Source organism: Trifolium pratense, linkage group LG7, assembly GCF_020283565.1.
Source record: "Trifolium pratense cultivar HEN17-A07 linkage group LG7, ARS_RC_1.1, whole genome shotgun sequence".
In the NCBI taxonomy this organism is placed as follows: Eukaryota; Viridiplantae; Streptophyta; class Magnoliopsida; order Fabales; family Fabaceae; genus Trifolium; species Trifolium pratense.
The window spans coordinates 47,984,652-47,998,099 of NC_060065.1; the positions used below are offsets into that span (position 1 = coordinate 47,984,652).

The 13,448-nt window shown below is 29.6% G+C and overlaps 1 protein-coding gene across 1 annotated transcript; it reads right to left on the reverse strand.

Annotated features, from left to right (window-relative positions):
* Positions 1-1,164: 1,164 nt before the first annotated feature.
* On the reverse strand, positions 1,165-2,135 carry LOC123899997 (NDR1/HIN1-like protein 10). Its single transcript, XM_045951277.1, has one exon. The coding sequence runs from the start codon at positions 2,051-2,053 to the stop codon at positions 1,340-1,342; it is 714 nt and encodes a 237-aa protein (XP_045807233.1). The 5' UTR covers positions 2,054-2,135; the 3' UTR covers positions 1,165-1,339.
* Between the last annotated feature and the right edge of the window lie 11,313 nt (positions 2,136-13,448).

The window sequence follows — 13,448 nt, forward strand, 5'->3', positions numbered from 1 at the left end:
TTCATAATGCTATCAACCTTCTCCTAGGAAAGAATGTCAAGGAGCAGCTAAAACCAGAACTAGAACTGAACAACAAGTTTCATTTGCCACATCTATGATCTGAAAGATAAGCATAGGCTGCCTTCGTTCTTTAGCAATACACACATCAACTAAAGAACCTTAGCCACTAAATAAAAGAATACTAGACGACATTCATGCTTTCAATTTAATAACAGATACCAAATTCAACTACTCAGAGAGTCAGTAATCACAAATGTAAAGCTTCGTTGTGAAAAGGATCAAAGTTTATCCATTGAAATAGAAGAGGCTATAACATCATATTTAAACATTAAATGCTCCCTCCGGCCACAATGAATCTGAAACAGTTATTCGATGAATCTGAAAAGTGGAATTTTGCTTATAATTTATTTGGCTGGAGGGAGTACTAAAATAACCCAATTAAGAATTAACACCAGAAAGACGATATTTTACATGGATTCAGTATTTTCATAAAGCTGGGGTCGATAATGAATCACAACAAAACCAATGATTGCATTGTCATAATCAGGAGAAATCCAAAAACAAGTTGTTCTGTTATTAGCCATTACACTCAGCAGAATAGACCAATCCTTCAGTCAATCACCTAAACCAATATTTTTATTAGCTTCTTCTCTTATGCACTATTAACATACACTCTGTTGCTTCTTCTAACCCTCTGTTATGAACTTATGAACATTTGGAATGATCTCTATGAAATATTAATTAAGTTTATTTTGTTCATGTATTATAAATTTTTGTTTATGTGTATATGTATATACGTGAAGTTACAATTTTAGCCTTGAGTAGGATCTTACAAATCGAGCTACGATCCCGATCTTACGATTCTCAACCAGCCTACTCCTACGTAGGATCTCAAACGTGAATACATTGCACCAGACGATATTTTACATGGATTCTGTATTTTCATAAGGCTGCTATCAATAATGAACGACAACAGAACCAATGATCGCTTTGTCATAATCAGGAAAAATCAAAAAACAAGTTGTTCTGTTAAACACCTAAACCGATATTTCTATTAGCTTCTTCTCTTATGCACTATTAACATACACTCAAAATTCAAGGTGAATGAAGAGCAATAAACAAATAAAATAACGCGTGAGAATCGAATTATATACAATCATAAACTAATCAATCAATAAAACTCAATTTCGTATCTAAATCAAAACGCATAGTAATAACCGCTGAAAATTAACATTCATCACTAGATCCAATTTTCAAACCTAGGGTTTCAATAAAAAAATGAACCCCCAAATCCTAAACCCTAAACAAATTAGGGCAAACTGCAAACGAAAAAAACAATTCAAGTCCACACCTGACATTCTTTAGCTCCACCAATCAATTCACCGGAAGTCGCAATCGACGAAATCCCGATAACAATTTTCCGGCAGAGAATTTTAAGAAGCCTTGTCCTAAACCTCCACGAACCAGAACGAAACGAAGTTGGAGCCACAACCTGCACATCAAACGGAACAGAACCTATAGCCCTATCAAAGTTAAGTTCATTAACCGCACGTTGTTCAAGATAAGAGTTAGCGGCGGAAAACGTCGCGTTAAGAGTGGTTTCAGATTTGGTTTCTTGTTTAAACGGCGCAAGCGATGATTCAGCGATGAATTTGGAGTGATAGAAAATGGAAGCATGAAGAGAGTTATAAGTAACGGACATTTTCTTGTTACTGTTACGGACGTTAAAAGAAAGACGCCACGTGCCGGTGAGGGATTGGTTGGAATTGGAAGCGGAGAAATTAGAGAGGGAGAGAGTTGTTAAGGTGAAGTGAGGGAGAGATGGACGAAGGACTAGCCATGTGATGATGAGGATTACGCCGAAGATTACGGCGAGGCAGATCATGGTGGCGAAGAAGGCACGGAAGAACGAGCGGGAGGCGTAGGGACGTGGTGGTGGTGGTGGGTGGTAGTATTGAGGTGGTGGTGCGGCGTAGGGGTATTGAGCGGCGACGTTGTGGTGGTTGTATGGTGGGGCTGGGTAGCCGGTGGCGGTTCTGGAAGGGTCTTGCATTGGTGTAGTAGTAAAGAGTTTGTGAGTGAGTGGAAGAAGAGAAGAATATGGAAGAGGACGGTGACGTTTTGGTAAAGTACTTTTTCGAATATATATATATATATATAAAGAATTTTTAAAACCGAACCCTAGTGGTAAAGTTTTGACGCGGTTACTACATGTTGTTAGAGTGACGTTGGCAAGGCAAATGTCGTGGCCCAATACTCTATTTGATTCAGATACGTGTTTTATTCGATAAATTTAGAAGATTATCTTTTTTGTGTATATTTAGAATCGGAGTGGTAGGTTAGTATCTTGAGCCATTATGAGAGATTTAAGTGGAGTGAAAGAGTGATTGAATATTATTTTGGTGCGAGTGAAGAATAATATATGAGTTTTGAGATCAGTTTAACGGTTTAAAAGTGTCGGAAGAATGGATTTGTTGTGATTAGAGTATGACATATATCTAATGTGATGCATAAGTGATTCTTTTGTTTTGAGAAATGATGGTGTTTTTGGATTGAATTATTAATATTTGGGATAGGAGAATTGCACGTAACGTATTTATTAATTTTTGTTAACTAGAAAAGAATTCACGTTTCATTTAAAGGTGGACGTGACCACAACTTTATCTTAGTAACTCAAATGAGAGTCACTTTGTGGAAGAGTTGAATTAGATGCACTAACTTCCTCACTCAATTATGTGTTGTTTCTATTCTAATCTATAATTAAAACCATGTGTTCTATTTCAAAATTCTATAGGAGAACAGGCAAATGTGTTCAAAAAATTGACAAGAAGCAACTATGTTAAAATTATTAATTCTATATCTCTACAATTAATTGAGATGCATTACCATAAGTACTAAACGTCTCTAATTCACATTTGGTGTACGTCCATAAGTTACAAAAAAAAACACAACCTCCATAGGAAGTTTTTACTTTTTAGGAACTAAAAACGCGTCCATTTATTTTTAGAAAAGATGAGGACAAAGTTGATCACAATTCTATCAAGGAAACACGACAATAGCAGTTGAAACTGGATCAAGTTTCAGCCCGAAGCTAAAACACATATTCGCCTCCTCTTATATTATTCATACCCAAAAAATATTAAGATTTATACCACAGAAAAATATATTTCAGTAGAATTTATACTTGGAAAATATGGATTTGGATTCCCTGAAGTTAGGGATCCATGCAGTCATACAGTCAAAGTGTTATACATCTTATGATTATGATCGGTTCGATTAATAACTCAGAAAATAAGTAAAAACTATATAATAGATCAGACGGCTACAATCACCCTCCAATCACTATTTGACTACTGGGAATCCAAATCCGGAAAATATCTCTTAGGGAGATGTTAAGAGATTCTGATCATTTTAAGGAAGATCAAGAATCATCTGCTTTGAATACAAATTATCACAAAAGATGTATCAATTGTCACATCACGGCCTATAGAGATATATAAAGACAAATGATCACAAAAGATACACAATTTTTTTATTTTTTATTTTTCTTGAAGACGCGAAAGATGCAGAATTGTCAACCAAAAAATTCGTAGATACTAGAATAATACTTCCTCTATTCTTTTTTTAGTGTCTTTTTAATAACAACATCAAATTAAGAAAGTATATTTTAATTCACCAATAAATTCTAATTTTTTTTTCACACACTTTCTCTTTCCATTAAATTTAATATATTATGGAAAAAAATATTAATATGTTACTCCCTTAGTTTTTTTTTGGTTTAAATGCACTTTTGATCCCCCTATTTTCAAAAAAATAAAGTTTTGGTCCCCCTATTTTAAAAACCAGTTTTTTAGTCCCCTATTTTCATTTTTTTTGAGTTTTGATCCCCCATCCCATTTTGGGGTTAATTTTGTTGATGTGGCCTTGTAACTAATGATGTGGCAACATTCATGTGGACAAATTTAATATCCATGTCATTATTATATATTTTTAAATTCAATAAAACTTTATTTATAAAATATTTTAATTATTAGAATTATATATTCAACTGAAATAATAATTGTTAAATCTTATAAAATATGAAATTTGAAACCCTAATTATCAAACCTTCAACTACTAGAATTTTATTCACCATCAGAGAGAATGCTTCCTTATGGATTTTACCAATTCTATGGTTTCCGTTCAAACTCAACAATTTCTGAATTTTTAAAAACGAAAAGAAATTAGAGATAATTTTGTGATTCAATAGAAATTACACATAAACTATCTATGACTTTGGATGAGCTTGAATGAAAACCCATAAATTGTTTTAAGTTTGAAGTTGAATTCTAGATTAGTTTTATATAAAGTTGGATGATGATGAAAGTTGGAGGTTCTTGAAACACAAAATTTGCTTTCAATATGCAATGGTTTGATTTGAATCAAAGAGGATCATGTTCATGTTGTGATTGTTTGTTTTTTCTTAGGTTTAATAAATTAGAGGTTGTGAATTTTGGGATTTTTTATTATAATGAGTTTACGATGATGATGATGATGATGATGAAACGTGATTATTTTGTTTTCTGGGTTGGTAAGAAGAGCAGGATAACTGGATAAGTGGATGATGATAATGGGGGCTATGGATTGTTTGGTTTGATTTTTGATGTTTTTGAACTATTTTTTGATTGATTTCTTTATAAAAAATACTATAATTTTAATAATTAAAATATTTTATAAAATAAATTTTATTGAATTAAAAATAAATAATGACATGGATATTAAATTTGTCCACGTGGACGCTGATATGCATTAATAGCAATGTCACGTCAACAAAATTAGCCCTAAAATGGGATGGGGGATCAAAACTCAAAAAAAGTTAAAATTGGGGGACTAAAAAGTTGGTTTTTAAAATAGGGGGACCGAAACTTCATTTTTTTGAAAATAGGGGGATCAAAAGTACATTTAAGCCTTTTTTTTTAATTGTTCAGCTTCGTTAAATCTAGCGTTTCTAATTAACTATTCATTTGGTGTTTTAAGGATACCATTTGTCAATTGTACCCATTGTCAATTACTCTTATTTTTTTCAATAAAACTCATTAATGCTATATATCTGGAAAACTAAATCTTTTTGTTTTAAAATTTTTTTGGTACATAACATATTAAATTTTGTTTTTTTTGACATGATATATTAAATTTATTGAAAAGAGAAAATGTGTGCAAAAAAAATATAAATTTATTGATGGATAACCTTAGGGTATAATAGTACTTCAAAAAAAACATTAGGGTATAATAGTCCTTCAAAAAAAACATTAGCGTATAATAAGAAGATAAGATGCAAAAATACACTTTCTTAATTTGGTGTTACTATTATAAATGGACACTTAAAAAAACGGATGTACCAAAAAAAATTTGGTGAGCACTCCGGTACACATATTATGTGGCCATGTACCGGTACATCGTTGAGGTGTATCATTTTAATTAGTCCACATGTAATAATAATTTAACATGTCATTTCAAGACTTATTTAATACAAGTTTTTTAAATTACTCTTATAATTTAGAAAAATCTCAAAATAACACCCAAAATTATTGTATTTTTTTTTTTGACAAAAGGAATTATTGTAATTTAAAAATCTTAAAGAAACTTATTTCACTAATTTCAAAAGAAGGTCAAAACATTTCTTTGTCGTGTCTCTCTTCTCTGCTTTATGTTCTTCAAATTTGTCTCATTCCGATGGCGGCACCGCCTTCTCCACGGCGTAGTTCTTATGCCATCATCTTCCGCCGCCGAAATAGTATTTTTTAGGGTTTGTCTTGTCTCTCTTCTCTGCTTTTTAATATTCTATTTTTAGGGTTTCAACATTTAGGAAAATTGATCTTCTTCTCTCTTCTTAGTTTCACTTGGAAGAGTGTGTAGTCCCCTCAAAGGTGTGTGCGCCGGCTTAGCCGCTATTTTTGAACAGAATTCCTACAAAGGACAATTTATGTCGGCGAAGAATTTTAAGCGCCGAAGATGCATTATGTCCAATTTTGATATGAACCTTCTTCATCCTCCATTCGGTGTTGATTTCATGTGTTGCCTTAACTGCCGTATGGAAGCGTTTTTTTTTTTTTTTTGGTGAAGGAAGGTTTTAATCATGAAGAGGGATCAGTTGACTCCAAGAATAAGTTACTCCAAATCATAATCCTAATTAATTGTAAATTATCCTCATGTGGGGGAGAAGTTCCTAATTTTATCTCTGTGCCGTCACTGAGAAAGAATAAAAGGGTTTGTTCCTTGATACAAGATGACATAGAATACATCAATAATTTTGTTTCAACTTTTAATCAAAAAGAAAATTTTCAAACTTTCTTTTAGTTGCATTTTTGTTTCGTGGAATTGAGATCGCAAGTATCACATAAAAGGAATTCAAGAACCCCCATCAAACTGCTTAGTTTTTCTTTTTTTTTTTGCTGAATAAAAATTGTACTCTCATAATGGTTAGTTTCAATTTAATATTTGCGAAAAAAAATTGTTGATATTATTTTATTTTTTTTTGTAGAGAGTTGATATTATTTATATTACACTTTAAAATTATATTGCAACAAATAAAGAAGGCACCGAACAAAAAATATGGAAGGTATGTGTAGCAGATTCTTATGGAGTTATGGTAGCAGTGCTTAACCCCTATTTTCATCTGGTTGACGACAAGAGAGAGAGAAGGAAAGAATAATTATCTAAGGTGAAAGAAAATAGTGACTATGTGAGGTAAATTTATAATTAATCAGAGTCATTAGATTAAAATGATATGAAAAGCTAGGATTTGGAGTAACTATTTAGAGTTACTTTTGGAGTCAATTAATCCCTCCTCTTTAATCATAGTTGAATGGAAGAAAATACATCAAACTTTGTTGTGTGAATTTTGTGGAGTGATACATGATTATATATAGAAGGGTATTATTTTTTAAGAAAATTGAAAGTTGTTAATTTTTGTTTACAAAGTTAGTATTCCTGAAGAAAATCAAAGTTGAGAGATCTTGTTGAATTTTGTTTACCGTGCCTGTGCGCGACGGCGGAATGGGGTTAGGTATGTTGTTTTAGGGTCTGTTTGGTTCGAAGTAGATGGAGGGGAGGTGAGGGGGTAATCTTGACAAAAAAATATTTCTTTTTATTAAATCATTTTTAAAAATTTAAAAAAAAAAACGTTTTTTATTCTTGAAAAAATTAATTAATTTACCAATTTAAATCGTTTTTTTAACCAATCAAATCTCTCTAATAATCGAGATTTGAGACTTTTTGTTTTTGTTTTTAAATTATTTTTTTTCAAGAATAAAAAACGTTTTTTTTTAAATGATTTAATAAAAAGAAAACTTTTTTGGTCAAAATTACTCCCTCCTCTCTCATCCATCTACTTCGAACCAAACAGGTTTACGCTCTTTCTGCTTTCTTTTTATTTTAACAAAATAAAAAAAAATTAATATAAAACAATAACCAACAGATTTATTTAACAAAATTACCATTTGTCTTGGTGGTCTAACGCCTCGATGACACACACATGATTCGATATCACTTAATTGGAATGACATATAGGATTCAAATTTTTGGCAATATAACAGCTCGATGTCAACTAGTTTGATCAAATTATCTCAAAAAACCTAATTATCAATAATAGATTATTAAGTCACTACCAATTCTATTGATAAGAACCAAAGAAATAAATTGACCAAATTGAAATGAAAAACGCTTAAAAATTTAAATGTTGACAATCTAATAGTTCAACATAGTTAGATTAACTATGACTCAAGAAACCTAGTTCATATGAAATGATTGTTAAGTCTCAACTAATAATGTTGATAATGACTAAATAAATCAAAATTTCTAAATCAAACCATTCAACTTGAAACATAGTTCATATGTAAACTAAACCCAATAACACCTGAATGAGCCACTCACCCAAGAAACAGAAGGCCCAGAAAGACCAGACCAAAGCATTTGCCTGGTGCGTCAATGGTACATCCTTACCTTAATCTTAAGTGAATGACGGCAAAAAATGTATCCACATGGGATATAAATTCCCTGAAAGGAGGAGCCATTAGCTCCATAGCATGAGACGAGAGTATTACGCCTCTCCCAAGGCCTATATATATCCCTCATTCTTTTCTAAAAAAATCATCACATTCTACTTACTTTCATTAATGAATTCAAATTTTCTCAACCAAGTCGTTCATATCACCTAATCGGACTAACAATAACCTATTAATTTAAATTTCGACAATCAAGCATGTCTAGAATAGAACAATATAAAAATTCGTTTACAAAACTTTTGTATTTTTTTGAACTCATTGTTTTTCGACAAACTTTTTATAATGTTTAATACGTATTTGTAAAATAATCATAAATACACATCAACACATGACTAAAATTGCATGCAAGAAAATTTATTAGGATGAAAACACGACTTTTTTATGAAGACAAAAAATTAATTTAGTAATTTTGTATAGACTTAAAACTTATATAACCTTACAAAATGTTACGAATCACTGAAAATTAACAGTGTTAAAAAAATACACACACATATTAAAAATTAGTATAAATTTGTTTTTGTACAAAAATAATTATTTTAATCAACCAATTTTTATTTTATTTTATATGCATTAATGATTAACCGGTAAATTAATATTAAACTTTATAAACCAATAATATTAATAAAAAAATTGAAAAAAACATAAGGATACACATTCAAATCCTATAAAAAAAAAGAAGGATACACGTTCAAAAAATTGAAGGATACACGTTGAAAAAAAAACTTAATATGATTTAATATATTTAAATTTTAAATCTTGTTAAAAAAAAGTGAAAATATAGGTTGAAAGATTTGATACATGCTTTGATTTATTATGGAACATGATTGATGATTTTATTTATGTGAAGGATATATTTGCAAATATTAAAAAGTAGTGTTTAAAATAGAAAACTTAATAAAGAAATAAAATATGCATTAAATGCTTGCCATTTGTTAACCATCTCAGCAGTGTACCGGTACACGTCCACATAATATGTGTACCGAAGAATTCACCAAAAAATTTTAGTTTTTCAAATACAGTATATAGCAATAATTAGTTTATTAAAAAAGATATGAGTAATTGACAATGAGTATAATTGATAAACATACCCTTAAAATACCAAAAGGACAATTAAATAGCAACGTTAAATCCGACGTCCAAAGACATTTAAAAAGGAATGGAGGAAGTAGTCATCAAATATTTATCCATTTTTTAGGAAAAGTTCATATATGTTAGATTTGTTTCCTATCTATTCTTCTTATTCTTAATATATATTTTTATTCATAATTTTGTTTGTATAATTTTTTATTGTTTTTATTTTCTTCCTATTTTTACGTGTATTATGCGTATTATTCTTCTCTGACGTTCTTCTTCTTCTTCTTCCTTTTGTTTTGATAGAAGATGTTATTAGATTGAGTTCCTATATTTATGTGTAGATTGATGTTCTTTTCTTTTTTTTTATTGAATAACTTATTTGATTTTTTTTCCTTAAAAAAAAAACTTATTTGATGTTTTTGTATTTGATTTCTATTTTTATGCGTAGATTTTATTTGCAAAAAGAATTTAATTTATATGCACCGTCGGTGTAACGTTATTTTGCACATGCGACCAATAATATACCGACACATTATGTATGGTCATTAAAAACACATGATGTATCATATTCATTAAATGATGTGGCAACGCGTCATTGGATGTATGTGTAAAAAAAAATTACACCGACGGTGCACAACAATTAAACTCTTGTTATAGTAGAAAAAATTACTAAAGAAGTTAGGAAAATATAACTGATTGCGTGCGTGCACATAGTAACGTAACGTACGGGAGTGGTATGAGGTTGTATCTATATATATCTTGTGTGTATGTAAAATAACTTTAACACACATAATCACTATTTGATGTACTACATTTGTTCCATATGTCTCATATTTTTCATGGTACACTACATCGGTAATATGAAGGTTGTAACATATCAACTTAGAGACTTAGCTTGAAGGTAATGAACTAATGATATCCAATATTTGTTTGTTCACAATATTTTGTTCATTTTGTCTCACAAATAGCTTTCAAAATCTCGTACAACACACATGAGATTATGTATGTGCATGAAGACAAAAGGTTGATGATGAAAGATGTGAATTTTGAAAGGGTAAAATGCACAAAATATAGTAAACAATGAATGGTTGTAGATGAGTCTTTAAGTTGATATGTTATGCCCCTCATATGCATGATATTATCATGGACTCCATTTGCCTCCAATGAGCTTCATATGGTTGTGAACTTTTTTTTGTTTCTTCTTTTGAATTGGTAATTTTTTTCTTTTGTTGATAATCTTTTGTATTAGTAATTTGGTTCAAGGGAAGGTGACTCTGGTAATTAGTAAATTTACTATGTGATAAGTCAAATCTGACTAAAAATTGTTGCTATCAGAAATTAAGCTTGAATTCTCCTGAACGATTTATCCTAAAGATCGGTCATCAATAGCTTTTACATGAGATCTATTAAACTATATCAATATAGAAAAAATATTATTAGAGTTTTATTGCTTCAAAAAAGATATTAGTTTTATTGTAAATAATTGTTCATTAGTTTATTGAGAATCATTAAGGATTATGTATACATGATTGCTCATTATAGTTTGTTGAGAATCATTAGGATATGTATTATCGGTCACTTCTCCAAGATTTCTACGGGGCATAAATCATGAATATTATTATAACACGAATTTTATAAAATCTACTGTTAGATTGAAAATTTATAGATGACGCTCAATTTATTAGAGAGAGGAGGAGGGGGGAAATTACAAAATTGTCATTGCACATATATACAAAAGTTATGAATATTTTCTTTATGTCAATATTGTGTGAAAATAATTGTGTTTGTTTATCATTTGTTTGTTTTAATCCGGTGTTGTATAGTACTTGTTTTTCATCAAGGAATGAATGAACTTTCTTAGAATTTGAGTCGGGTCTAATTCGTACTTATAAAATCGACTGCTTGAAAGATGATTTTTTTTTTATTAAAAACTTATGATCAACGTTTGTCAAAAAAAGAAAATCATAGTTGGTTTTTTACTTATCATCAAACAAATCTATAGTGAAATATCATGTTGATTTTTCCAAAAGAGATCATGACCTAAACGTCTAAGCACGTGAATTATGAATAGACCTAGACACGCAAACCATGTAAAATGACAAATAAAACATTGATTGTGATGTGGTATACTATTGATTGCGATACCTTCGAACGAACCACACTATTACCAATACCAAACCAAGTCTTTTTCCGTTGATCAAAAGCTCTACCAAAATAACCAAATAGGTGAATATTTTCATTTCTTAATTTAATACTGTAGTAATAGTAATAGATGTGTTTATATGGAGATCTGAATCAAGTACTTAATAGTAAAATATGATGTTTGTACTTTGTACTATAAGATTAATTTAGTATGTAATTATTGGAGACATTGTTAGACTGACTAGAGTTTGAACTTATTTTCCGTATATAAAATTTGGGGTAAATAGTGTGATACCCCCTGCAAAATAGGCGAGTTTTGCGTTACCCCCTGCAAAATATTTTTTTGAGATTACCCCCCTGCAATGTCAAGATTCCTTGCGTTACCCCCTGGCTCAACAAGTGGGCATATGACATGGACGAATCTTGACGTGGCATGACACGTGGAAATTAATTTATTTTTTATTTATTTTTAATTGCCAACTCAGTAATTATTTATTTTTTAATTAAAAAAAAATGAAAAAAACTTTTTTTTTTAAAGAAACCTTTTTTTTAAAGAAATCTTTTTTTTTTTAAAGAAACTTTTTTTTAAAGAAACTTTTTTTTTTTATAGAAATTTTTTTATTTAAAGAAACTTTTTTTTTTCGTTCCGTTCATATGCAGCGATTGTTCTTCGTTTTCAATTTCAATTTGGGGGTTAGGGCAAAACGATTGTTCTTGCGTTACTATGTGATTGCAGTTTTTTTTTTTGTTACTCTATTATTATTAGTTATTATTATTATTAGTTTTTTGGTTACTATTATTATTATTAGTTTTTTTTTCATCTTCGTTTTTTTTTGGTTACTCTATTATTAGTTATTATATATATATAAGAATTTTTTTATATATATATAATAACAACTTTTAGTAAAAAAAAAAAAAAACTTTCTTTTAAGTAAGTTCATAAAAATATAACAACTTTTAAGTTTTTTTTTTCATTTTTTTAATTAAAAACCCACATTAATTAATGAGTTGGCAATTAAAAATAAATAAAAAATAAATTAATTTTCATGTGTCATGCCACGTCAAGATTCTTCCATGTCATATGCCCACTTGTTGAGCCAGGGGGGTAACGCAAAGAATCTTGACATTGCAGGGGGGTAATCTCAAAAAAATATTTTGCAGGGGGGTAACGCAAAACTAGCCTATTTTGCAGGGGGGTATAACACTATTTACCCTAAAATTTGATATTTATATTTATGTCGAATGAGATAAGCTCGCGAAAACATTAAAAAAGAAAACATTAAAAAATATTGATATGCATAAAGGTGAAAGTTGCAAGAGAAAGATATGCAAAATGTGGTACAAGCAAAGCAATCAAGCAAGACTGAAAACGCGTGGATTAAATGGAAAATAATTCCCATTCCTTTCATAATCGTCCAAGATTTAAGACAAACTAATTTATTTATTTAACCTATAATAATATGAAATAGTTTATTTGATTTTTTAAAAAAAAAGAAGGTATTGGACATACCAATACAATATAGAACACTATAGAGTATAGACAAATTTTTAATGTATGGAACAATTTATTATTTTATACGATGTTTAATGGACGCATGTTATTTTGTTATTTTAGAATAAAAAGTTGTCATATGGTTAGTTTAGTAATTTTCAATTTTTGTCTAATTCTTAGCCCCTCAGTTTTTTTTAATTAATTTTTTTTCAATTTGTTCAGTCTTAAAACCAAACAATAAATATTAACTACTAATTTTAGTAATTTAATAGAGACTTATATTTAAGAACAAACTTTACGACAAATATGTGTTTATATGTAGGAATACAAAGAGTATTATTTTTCGAGAACCAAATTAGATTTCATTGTTTTTCCTCATAAAAAAATTATGTTTCTTGACCAAAAAAAAAATTATGTTTAATTATTATTTTTAATTAAATGTGTTTTTAAATTGGTTACGTTCACATGTACCCTGTTGACATAAGATTTTAAAAATATTTTAAATTGGTTCCACCATTGCAGCTCTGTATTTGTGTTCAACGTGGGAATATCACCATATTTAATTAGTTTTCAAGATTTTAAAAAATAAAATTAGTATCCGGTAAAAAAAAAAAAATAGTAAATCACTTACCACCAGTATAGTAGAAATCTATTAATTTTTTTTTTTTTTTGTAATTAGAAAAACTTAACTTCATGAG